The 12,822-nt window shown below is 43.6% G+C and overlaps 1 protein-coding gene across 1 annotated transcript; it reads left to right on the top strand.

The window, feature by feature from the left end:
* The first annotated feature begins 5,643 nt into the window (after positions 1-5,643).
* neu1 (neuraminidase 1) lies at positions 5,644-12,694 on the top strand. The gene is made up of 6 exons (XM_010900475.3): positions 5,644-5,904; positions 7,023-7,212; positions 8,022-8,284; positions 8,767-8,949; positions 9,368-9,587; positions 10,052-12,694. The coding sequence occupies exons 1-6, from the start codon at positions 5,803-5,805 to the stop codon at positions 10,270-10,272; spliced, it is 1,179 nt and encodes a 392-aa protein (XP_010898777.1). The 5' UTR covers positions 5,644-5,802; the 3' UTR covers positions 10,273-12,694.
* The last annotated feature ends 128 nt before the right edge of the window (positions 12,695-12,822 follow it).

Raw genomic sequence — 12,822 nt, 5'->3', positions numbered from 1 at the left:
CAGTGAATGCTCTCTCTGTCTCTCTGTCTGCCCCGTTGGATATGAGCGGTGGCGCGAATGAGCTTCTTTTCCCTCATTCTCACCCTGCAGGTCTTCTAATGTTTTTGCTTGTGCACGCTCTATTCCTTTCCCTATTCAGAGTAATTGTAAGAGCTATGTTAGCTATTTTGGGTAGGGTAGTGGGGGTTCTCAGGGAGTTATAGGTATAAATACTCTCCCCTCTCTACCCGCCACCTCCAATAGACATAAGCGCTGGCTAGCGGGTACAGAGGCGTCTCTCATTCCGCTGCCTGCCAGTCCCGAGTGTGTTCGCTCTCAGAGTTTTGCCTGGCATGACCGTCTGAGTGAGAGTGTAATGCTAATTGTGCAGTGGGATAGTTAAGTGGTTAGTGCTCGGCTCTCGTTTAGTAGACCCGGGTTTGCCTCCCGATGCAGCTCTGATCTTTCTCTCCCTGCCCTCTCTTCCTCTCTGGTCGAGCTCGGCGGCGGTAAGTGCAGAGATGGAATTCAAACGTTTCCTGACCAACGCCCCCAACTTCATGCTTTTCCTCTCTCAGGGCGTTATTGGGATTGGCGTCATCACTGTACCATGTCAGCCTGGCTCGATCGAACGATCAGACTGGTTTATCTGGTTCAGTTTCACTCAGCTCCACCCCCCTTCTCTGGGATTGTGGAGAAGGTGATGTCATCACCCGACAGAACATCTGCTGTACTGTCAGAGGTGACAGAATTGTTGAGCAATGGAGTGATCTCCGAAGAAGATCTCAGACAAGACGGCTTTTACTCCCGTTACTTCCTGGTTCCCAAAAGAACACGAGGAGTGAGGCCGATCTTAATGCGCACGTAGCCAAACGTTCCGTATGCTCACCACCAGTTGCCTGCTGTAAGCCTTCCTGCCCGGGAGATTTCTGTTTGAGCATAGACCTCAAGGATGCTTACTTCCAAGTCCCGATCGTTCGCAGACACGTGAAGTATTTCCGGTTTGCTTTTCAGGCGCTGGAGCCCCTTTGCAGGGAAGGCATCAGGATTTTAGCCTATCTAGACGATCTCCTGATTCTAGCATCGTCTCTGGAATTGGCCAGGATATACACTGTCCGAGTGATGTCCCTTCTCACGCGATTAGGTCTCACTGTGAATTGAAAGAAGAGCGTGTCAAGGCCAGCCCAGCAGGTTTCTCACCTGGGTCTGATCATGGACACGTGCACGATGAGAGCGCGTTCTTCAAACACGCAGGCTCTCGATCTGCTCTCTGCCCTCAACCTGTGCCGGCCGCCATCATGTCCCTGTTGGGTATGATGGCTGCAGCGCACATGGTAGTCCCGTTGGGCCTACTGCACATGCGCAGCCTACAGGCCTGGTACGTCATCGGAACCGGACTTTGTCTCTGCCAGCTCATCTACGAGGGGACCTGGACTATTGGAGAGACCCCTTGGTGCTCTCTCAGGGCGCTCCTCTGGGGAGGGTGTCAGAGTGTGTTCAGGTTTCATAGACGCTTCTCTCCACAGATGGGGCGGTGTGTGCCGGGGTCAGGCTGTTGGGGGCGTGTGGCCTCCCGGCCCTCGCCACATCAACCTGCTGGAACTGGACACGGCATTATTGGTGCTGACGCACTTCTCAGACCTAGTCAAGGGCCGCGATGTCCTGATTCGGTTGGACAACTGGGCTACGGTCGCATTCATCAATTGCCAAGGGGGGATCAGGTCTCCTGCTCTCCACCGGTCGGCGACACGTCTTTAGCTATGGGCGTCTCCACCCAGACATCGTCTCCCTCATCTGGCAGAGGTTTGGGGAAGCCCAGGTGGACCTATTTACGTCCAGACAGAACACACACTGTCGCCTGTGGTTCTCCCTGTCCCAGGCGGATTGCCCCCCTCTGGGGGTGGATGCGTTCATGCACCAACCCTGGCCTCGGGGCCTCCTTTATGCATTTCCCCCGGCAACACTGCATAGCGCGTCTGCTGGCTCGGATCAAGGCAGAAGGGCTTTGGGTCATCCTGGTGGTCCAGTTGCTGGTGGACTGCCCGTGGTCAGTTCCGCTCAGATAGGATGCACTTTCCCAAGCGGAGAGCTCGATTCTACACCTTCCATTGCTGTCAGGAACTCTCAGGGTCTGGCTCCTGAGCGGGACAGGCTTTTGAATAGATGTTTGTCTGCAGCGTCTACATCCAAATTGTATTCCACTCGCTGGAATATGTTTGTGTCGTGGTGTACGCAGAGGTCCTCAGACCCTTCGTGTTGTCCTGTGGAGGAGATTGTCATTTCTGCAGTATCTCTTTTATATGGATAGGTCTCCTTCGACCATCCGTGGATACGCCTCAGCCATCTCTACGTCTCATGAGGGCTTTGCTGGAAACACGGTTTTCAGCTACCCTCTCCTCCACCATTTCCTTTTGGGTACTTGCCGTCTGCGCCCAGTGGCCAGGCTGGGCGTACCGCAATGGGACCTTGCTGAGGTGCTGGGCACTCTCTGTGAGCCCTTGCAGCAGTGTTCTCTTAAGTTGCTCACCCTTAAGACTGCCTTACTCATCGCTTTGTGCTCTGTGCTTTCTCGGTGCGCCCGGGCTGCCTGGCTATCAGAGTGGACTTAGGTTGCGCTACACTAAGCCCTAATCCGTCCTTTGTATCCAAGGTTATCACCAGCTCTTTTCGGTCGAGGAATATCGATTTACAGGCCTTCTTCCCTCCTCCGCATGTCTGTGAGGAGGACAAGAGGCTCCACTGTCTGTGCCTGGTACACGCTCTCGCCCTTTATGTAGAGCACACCAGGTCTATCAGACTGACTCCCCAGCTGTTTGCTATTTGCTATTCGGATTCCCAGTTGGGTCATCCGCTTTCTAAGCAGCGTCTCTCCCTCTGGCTTTGTGGCTGCTTCATTTTGGCCTATAACTGATAATTGAATGACTGACTCGTCAGTTTTATCATTCAATTGAACAGTTGTTTCATTCATTTGAACGTCTGCCAGCGGAGTTCTACCCCGACTGCTTGCTTCAAGCTCAGTAGCCTACGCTCCGTCTAACAGCTGTTAGTTTGACGTTCTCAAAGAAAAGTTGATCTAGAAAGTAGCATCGTAAATGCATGTTTGCAACAAATAATTGGACGCATATCCGACAGTAAATAATGTAGTATTTGGTTTTTGATAGAGAAGGCATGTGAACGGCATTATGATGATGAGCATGGCTTACATTCAGGGCGGGATGTAAAAGTACCATATTATTTGTCTAAAATAAATCACTGCACAAAAATGAATCACTGCATTTGACTCACACAGCCTCAGTCACTTACTCACCTCATCCACTGTGTGTGTGCCTCTCTGTGACATACTGTAAGCTAAACATCTAGCTGGCTAGCTCATCATGTCTCAGTCAAAACTGTACACTCAAAAATATAGTAAGGAGGGGGAATCAAACCCTGAATTTATTGGAGATGATACACGGTCATACTGCCTGTATTGTAAGGCTACGCCAAACTCAGTGATGTAAAAAAACACGAGAACTCGAAAACGTACTCAAAAGGCAAAGCCTTATAACAGTTCCACCCAAAACAAGCTGCCATTTATCGTAAATACATTTTACTCTGCAAAAAGGCTGAGGCCACCGTGGCATTAGTTATCACAGAACATTGTTCCATGCTGGCATGTGATCACATTGGAGAAGCATGTAGAGCTGTTTTCTCAGACTCCACTGCAGCTTTCCACTTCAAAATGCACAGGGCAAACAACACAGAAATGATTAATGGTGTTCTAGCACCAAGCTTTCTGAAAAAGTTGGTCGCAGATGTGGGTGCAGTACCTGGGGGTTGTGATAAGGTACTTTAGTGACACCCAGCAGACAATTGTATCAACATTTCTGGGATTGCTGAGTCCGAGGGAGGCTGCCAAATCTATATGCAAATTAGGCAATGTTATTTAGCCACTTCTAGCTATTTTTAGGACAGCCAATAGCTACTTTCATTACTGATGAGTTGGCAACAATGAATGTGGATTGGTTGGAGAAAGTAAGAAGCCATAACTAAGGTATTCAGTTGATTACTGACAGCATTTTTTCTTGTTCTGTAATTTTTTTTATATGTTGCTTGTTAGCGTGGCAAAAAGTAAAAATAACAAACCTCGCAACAGTAATACAAATGTATCAGTTTTGCACTGGACACATCTTATGCAGTATAACTTAACTGACATTAAGGCAGAATCAATTTAGCATATTTTTTGGAGTGGAGTTTGGTTCGACATTTTGTACCATTCCAGACAAAATAAACCCCCTTCATGTTACATTATTCATAGACCTATTAAAGATTAATGATTTTAATGTTTAATGAAGACTTTAAAGTTCACGACAAGACCGATTTATAACGCTGCAGAGAAAAGTTGCAGCGATGTCTCAGCTGAAATTAAGCTGGCTGATGGCATTTGCTGTGATTCACTTGTCAGGTTGCAGGTGTCTGGTGGTAGAATATTGTTCATGTTTTATTGTATAGGCTAGTTAGTGTTCATACGCTTTGGCAACATATTGCAATCATGTATACAAAGCCACTTATGTTGAATAGTGTTTTAATGTGCGTACAGATGCTGGACTCTTAAGTTGCTTTCGGTGGAAGTCCGACAGCGGAATTACCCTTTTGTAAATGTGTAACCACTGCAATAACAAGGCGTTCACTGCATATCCCTCAGAGAAATACATTATTCCATGGGTAATACCAAGAAAGAGAGTGTCCATTTTCCAGAGAATACTCAGTAAACGGCATGTGGGTGGAATGTTATAGATGATACTCTGACGTCCCGTTCCCGTGAAGGCAGCTTAGAGCTGCACCACAAAAAGCTGACAGAAACACTGAAGAGAAGAATAGTTACGATACACCGTCTTTTTTTTTTTTTTTTTTTTAGTTACGATACACCGCAGTGGCAGGTTTTAATGTTGCAGACCACAATTCTTTGCAAGTAGTTGGAACATTAAATTCATATATTGTTATGAATCTTCTGTCTAAACTTGCCTTAAAACAAACGCCCCCCCTTTCCACAATATTGCTTCCAGCGCCTCTTGTCGTTTTCTGAACGCCCCCTGGGGGGCGGTACCGACCCTGTTGAGAAACACTGCCCTATTGAGAAACTCTAGAATGCCATTTATTATGCGATTTGCTTAGGCCATTTTGCCTAGGGTATAGAGTCTTTCACTGTGGCCAATGGAGTGGGCGGCTAAGAAAGTACTGCTGGCTATACATTCTATTTTCCCCCATGACACTATATGGATTCTTTATACCCTACTGAGTAATTATCAAATGCCATGTTCCACCTTACAACGTCTATTATTTTTTTGGGGTTAAAAGGCAATTTATTTAACAATCCAGCCTGTATATTGTATGTTTATTGTCTGTTCCAATATTGTGCTGAATTATTTTAATGTATGTATAGATATATATGTGTGTATATGTGTGTGTTACTAATCACTATTCAATGCACAATCTTTATAAAGAATTATACACATTGCCATGCATTTCAATGGTAGCTTTTATTTTGAAAAAGGAAAGGCCTGCCAGCATAATATCCTGCTGCTAGCAGAATGCTAATGTTTGATTTCCCCACAGTTTCCGCCTCAACGGGGCGTGGAGATGAGAGCTTGCTGTGGATGACGTATTACCGGTCTAACGTATCCATTAACATCTCAGTGGTCATATGACTCAAGTGTGTCTGTAAGGTGGATGTTGTTATCTACTGTTCTACAGTTGAGTCAAGTTTTGTACTGAATACAAATGATCATTCACGACTTTCTTCGGTAGAGAAGACATTTGAGTATACAGTACGGACCTAACAACATGGTTGCAATGGCTGGTTTGATAGACATAAGGAGCCGACTCGCAGGGCTTTTTTTGGTTGTGCAAGCTCTGTGTGTACAAGTATGCATCTCTTTCGGCCAGGTAGGAATCTTGTCAGATATTCTGATAGACTGTAGGTCGGTCATGGGTTATGTTCTTTAATTCACTATCTATGAATGTATTACAATGAATAGATTTACTATAGGCTTGAGGTTCTATTTAAGTCTCTTACCTACTCAGTTCTACTATGGTACTTTCATTTTATAGAACAGTGGCATTAGCCTATGTGGTGACTATCCAGTAGTATTATCTGAATTATTTAAATGAGCTATTATGGTATTTCCATTGTTACTTACACTTGTTATTAACCATGTTTTTGCTTTATGTATACTATGGTATAGATCTGAATCATCTAAATATTATTAGTAGAATGGAAATACGTTTTTATTAATACTGTAGTACTACTATGATATCTAAGTAATATAACATAATATAACATATGGCCAATATACCATGGCTAAGAGCTGTTCGTAGGTATAACACATCACGGAGTGCCTGGACACAGGTCTTAGCCCTGGTATAGTGGCTATATATTACAAACCCATGAGATGCCTTATTGCGCTTATAAACCAGTTACCAAACTTATTAGAGCAGAGAAAAGTGATTTCATGATATACAGTCTCATATACCACGGCTATCAGCCAATCAACATTCAGGATTCAACTAATACCATGTTATATATAACATCCATGGAGGGAGCGGAGTGTGGGGAATGTACACACCAAAATGTATATGTGTTACAATGGAAATGGCATGATACTTTTATTTTTTGTTGGTCACACAGCATAGCATTTTTTAATTTTATTTACATTAGTATTATGACTTTTCCTGCCATGGTTATTAGCAGCACACCATGAGGGCCTAACTCGACTTTGGTTCATTTTGGTTAGGGGTACAAGAAATCACAATGATTATCATGTTGCAATAGCTGTTATCTCTGTGACCTGCACCCACTGACTTGAAATTACAGATAATAATGTCCTGCTAATCAGAGTCAAACAGTAGTGAACTTTGATGGCACAGAAAATGATTTTACTGACTCATTACGCGGACCTTTTTCTGTCATTGTCACATGCTGTTTCTTTCACCCCTGGCTGGGTTTGCAAAGCAGCATGCTCATTCTCCATATCTCTCACCTTCTCTTCTTCTCTTTCCTCCAGATTGACCCTTTGGTCTATGATGAGCAACTGCTGTGGGTGAGTGGCGGGGCGGGGGAGGTGAGCACCTACCGCATCCCCCTGCTTTCCTTCACCCCGAAGGGCAGTCTGCTGGCCTTCGCTGAGGCGCGGAAGGAGTCTGCCAGCGACATCGGGGCCAAGTTCCTCGCCATGCGACGCTCCACAAACAGAGGTAGACAGGCATTGGAAAAACAATGAATTATTGGAATTTCCAGTTGAATAGGTGTGCAGTCGTATGTAAAGCTATTTCAAAAATCAACCTAAAAAAAAAAGCTCTGTCGTTGAACCTCCTGTCTTGCATGAAACACTGTCATATATACATTTGATAAGGGAAATTAGAGAGGTAGAGAATAATCCATAGCAAATCCGGTGACGAAATCCAGGATTCAAATATGTGCCACTACTCTTTCAGCAGAAATTCTTTATTAATCCCCACTGTCTCTGAATATATGCCAAAACATTTACATATGTCTTGATTTATTATAGAATGAATGAGTGGTATATTTATTATTTTGTGTCCATCACCCATTACACTGAGTGCCATGATAGAAAACAAGACAATTATCTTAACTACAGGAACTTCCAACATGTGTTTACTCAAGATTTAAATCTTAACTTTAGTCACCCAATCCAGAGACTAGAGCAGACAGAAAAGCACACAGGACTTCGCACTCTCATTTGATTTGACTGTGCTTCCCATCAGTGCGTCTTCACTGGAGCACATTTCATTTTACTGTGCTCCGCTTATGACTTACACCAGTGGTCCCAACCAGGGGTACTAGGACCCCTGGGGGTGCTTGGCCTCTCCACGGGGGGTACTTGAAAACACTCATGACACCATAGACTTACTAGTGAAATTAACATGAGGGGGTACTTCAGGGGTACTGAAAGCAGTGCAAAAACATTTTGGGGGTACAGTAACTGAAAAAGGTTGGGAGACACTGACTTACACTCTCCTCCTCCCCCTCCCCACCACCGTAGGTGCTACCTGGTCTCCAACCTCCTTCATAGTGGATGACGGCTCCCTGGCAGATGGGCTGAACCTTGGTTCGGTGGTGGTGGATGAGGAGACTGGCTCCGTGATGCTGATCTACTCTCTGTGCTTCCACCAGTACCAGTGTGAACCCGCCAGTGTTATGCTGGTGGAGAGCTTGGACGATGGTCTCAGCTGGAGCCGACCGAGGAACCTCTCGATCCAGCTCGGGGTCAAGAACTTTGCCCCTGGGCCCGGCTTTGGGATTCAGGTGGATCCTCAGTTATCACTTGTTTTTTCCATCTCGCTATGGTTCTCCCTGTCTCTTTTCCGATCCCTCTCCCCTCTCCACCCTCAGCAAATTGATATAATTCATTTAAATGTGTTTGTCATCTCTGCCCTTAACAAAAGAGCTTCTGTTTCCTTCCTCGTGATACCATTGCTGACAGCCTACTTTTGCTTTGTGAGTTTGATTCATATCTTCCATGAGGCGCTACCTTCTCCTTTTCAATTCCTCTGTATTACCCACAATGTTGTTAACCTGCTTGGAAGCGCTTGGCAACAGCAGTATTTAGCAAGTCATTCATCCTTTTATGAGCCCAATTTCTATCACCTGTTGCCCTATCCCTTGTGATTTAATCATAAAACCTCAGTAATAAATCTTTGGGTCAATGCACTGTGGTCAGTTGACTGAACTATTGCGCTTTGGTACAGTACAGTCTTTTGACCAACTTTTCATGTCTCTGCTCACAGAAACATTACCCTCCAGCCAAGGGGCGTCTGGTTGTGTGCGGACACGGAACCCTGGAGGGAAATGGAGTCTTCTGCATTCTGAGCGACGACCACGGACGAAGTTGGAAGAACGGCGCCGCGCTGAAAAGCATCCCTTACAACCAGCCCAAGCAAGCTCTGGACTTCAACCCGGATGAGTGCCAGGTAAAGCTAACCAGGGAGGGAGTGGGCAGGATGGAGAGGTAGGCACCAGGCACCAACACCCATAACAGTTGATAGAGTTTGTACTTTGTCCAAAAAAAAGGATAAACTGACAACATTTGTATTTTTACTAGGCTGGCAATATATTATTAGTCTGCAGATTTTGTTTTCCGGATTTGTACAGTTGTGTTGGATATTGATTCCAAGACAGTTCCTAAATTTTTTTTTTTTTTAGGAACTGCAATAATATCTACTCAATGTAGGGCTACTTAAATCAATTCAATCTGACAACAGTCAGTATCCCTTGTTAAGAAGTTGTTGAGACACCCAGTATTGGATTGAAACTAACTGAGCCAGCAATCACACTTCCCATAATTCTTCAACCGAATGTCTCTCCGTCCTCTTTGTCTGTCCCCCGTAGCCAGTGGAGTTGGAGGACGGCAGCATCGTCATCAACGTGCGCAACCAGAACAACTACCACTGCCACTGCCGCATTGTGACGCGCAGCTTGGACGGGGCCGAGACGTTACCTCTGGAGTACCTGGTGTTTGACTCCACCCTGGTAGACCCTGCAGTAGCTGCAGGGATGCTGCAGAAGGAAGGCGTGATGTACTTCACCAACCCAGCTAACAGCTCCCATCGTAAGAAGTAGCAATTGGAATGCTAATGTTATGTGTGTATCTGTATGAGGAGGTCCCCTGGTGGACAAGAGTCCCAAAGTTGAGGGGGTGATAAGTTTGACTTATTAGACCTTCCAGTGGCCCCTTCCAGCATGTGTGCAACAATCCTGCCTACCTGAGCACATATTAATAGATAGGTGTGTTGAATTATATGACATGCATTAATGCCTGGTTTTGAGACTTGACACGACAAATTATGAAATACCTCGTCAATTCAATAATTACGTTTTACTGAAGTTTACATCTTGTAAAACTACTGGGGGAATTTGTTCATTTGAATATCATGCTTGTTTTATTATTTGAAATCAGAACATGATTTTCATCATTTAAGTCAAACTGTGTCTTAGAGTTCATTGATCCCCATCTCATCTCAGTTTCATTGGCAAACACATATGTTATTAATATTCATGGTTTCTTGTTCCCAGGGATCAACCTAACCCTGCGGTGGTCTCTGACCAATGGTACCTCGTGGGAGAAGAATGATGCCCAGATTTGGGAGGGGCCGAGTGGTTACTCCAGCATGACATCATTTCCACATGGTGGTGCCGAGGACAGGAAGTATATTTTCGTCATCTACGAGAAAGGCCACAAAAACTATGACGAAACCATCTCTTTTGCCAAGATCCACCTATATAGTGGGCGGTAGTCGGAACTAGGATTCGTTTGAACCTTTTTCGATCAAAATGAATTCGTTTATATTGACGGAGGCACATGGCGGAAGTAGGAACTAGGAACTGTTTAACCTTTTAGATGAACATGAATTGGTTTATATTGACAGGGACACCTGATTCTTGATCAGCACAGAAATATTTTTATAAATAAAAAAGTAGGTGGCTGGCGGTAGGAAATACTCAACCTAGATCAGTGGTTGAGAGGCAGATCCCTTCTCCAGCTAGGGGGGGATGTAGGGGAGGTAAAGGGAACAAAACGATCAAGTTGGGATTTAGCAGTACCACTGTGTTTTAATAAGTGAATGTAGATGTGTAGAAATGTGAACTATGGCCCTTGTCCTGAGGATGGCTTTTAATTCATTAGGGTTGTATTCATTAGGCCAGGTCTAATGAATACAAGGCTCCCGAAACTAAGCAAGTCTCAGCCACCTTTTTTCTTCTGGAAGGATATGCTTTTAGAGTGTTTAGTAAGTTTAGTATGGTTCATAAGTATTGGGACAGATTTCTTATATTTTTACTTTGCTGTTTCCAGATATATTACCTCTCAGTCAGTGTAGTTCCCAGCCCATCGTGTCTAACACAAACTAGAGTGGTTGCATTTTCAAAATGTCAAGGAAAATCTTTTGAAGAGGGAGTGTTCATATAGAGAATATAATTATAAGGTTAACATTTTAAATCAACCAATTACTGTAAGGTATGCTTTGATTTGAGGGTCTGTTTGCATAACGTTTTCACCGTTCAGAAATGACAACACTTTCAGGGCACTAGATTATATAAGCACATATATTTACAACATGGTTTCATATCTTTTGCTTGTAACTGCCTCAAGTCTGTGGCCAATTCACCCCTCCAGCTGCTGAGTATATTTTACATCAGTTACTTTAACAAAGACAAATGAGCCAGTTCAAGTGGCAGTTATACATCCCCATGTCATAACACCCCCTCCGTCATATTTCACAGAGAAGGTGGTGTGTTGCGGATCTTGAGCAGTTGGTTTTCCTTTCGTACTTTCCTCTTGCCATCACTTTACAGGTGTGCATCACATTTTCTCTGTGTGGAACTGGCTGACACATCAACGCTTACCTACTAGAGATGGTTTTTGATCTGTGGGACATTTATTTATTTTTTATTATTATGGAGCATTCTCTTCTTTGGTCATCCACAGTAGTGGTCTTCCTTGGCCTACCAGGTCTTTCACATTTGCTAAGCTCACCAGTGCTGTTCTTTGTAATGGATGTTTGCAATGTCTATGGTTTTGGCTTCATTTTAGTTTTTTTGCCTCATAATGGGGTCCTTGACTTTTAATGACACCTGTTTGGTCCTCATGTTGACAGACTGTAATGACAGATCCCGAATGCATTTTCAAAACCAATAATAAGGACTAAACATTGACAGCTCCCTTAAGGCTCAAAATTATTTTGACAGAACACACCTGACTAATCAGTAACACCTGTGAAGCCAACTGCGCCAATGCTTTTGGTTCCCTGCAATGTTAAACCATGTATACAACTATTTCAACCAATAATGGCAGAGAGTCTATAAATTACTATTTAGTGTAATTGTTTGATTTGGAGTGTGGAGCCAATTGAATCTTTTTTTCCCTCTTTCACACTGTGACACCATACCACGGATATGACAACACATTTTTAGTATTCTAATTAACTCAGGTTTCCATAGCATGTGTTAACATCAAGACAGTAGTTGTACTTTTTATCCCTATGTAGTTTTTCTCCATTATCTCATCATTAGCTGACATGGTGGTATGCAATTGATTCTTTATTTAGTGGTAAGACATTCAAGAGTGTGGATGGTTGTTAATTTAAAGTTATTTTGTATTTATTGAGGATAAACTGGATCTCTGGGATGGAAATGTCTAATTGCCATATGTTAAGGTCCCCATGAATATGTATTTTATTTTGCATATACCTTTAATGAAACACTTGATTTCTTACAAGGTTTCTTCCTTTAAACTGTTTCTAACAGAATTCTCGTTTTACGATGTTTGAATTTTTACCTTTAACTCTGATTGTAGTGTTAATGTCTCAAAAGATTTTCTGAATGATACATTTAATTTCAAATGATGAATAGTGGTAAAGGGAGGCATGTGTGTGAGATTTACAAAAAGATGTGCATTTATTGTACTGTTATGGCACAATGCTGAAATAGAGTTTCCTGTGTCTGTATGGGTTGGTCCCAGATCGGTTTGTGTGATTTTTCTATACAGTTCAAACCCATCTGGGACCAGCCCACACAAGCCAGAACCAGTTTACAATAAACTTACAAAAATGCACAGAGTATCACTTATACTTTCAAGTTTTCATTTCATGCTTGCAACAAACTTCTGTGAACTAGGATATTGACCTCTTAGGCATGAATAAATCTTGCATACTCAAACTATTTAATGCTGTGGTTTGGGTTCCAGTGATCACTAGGTTCAAACTTCTCTTTAAAACAAAGGATATTCATTACATCGTAAACTGTTCACAATGCCAGCGCATAGCGTTTTAGAGCACATGACAGGTAAT

Source organism: Esox lucius, chromosome 10 (assembly GCF_011004845.1).
Source record: "Esox lucius isolate fEsoLuc1 chromosome 10, fEsoLuc1.pri, whole genome shotgun sequence".
NCBI lineage: Eukaryota > Metazoa > Chordata > Actinopteri > Esociformes > Esocidae > Esox > Esox lucius.
This window is presented reverse-complemented; position numbering and strand designations above follow the sequence as displayed.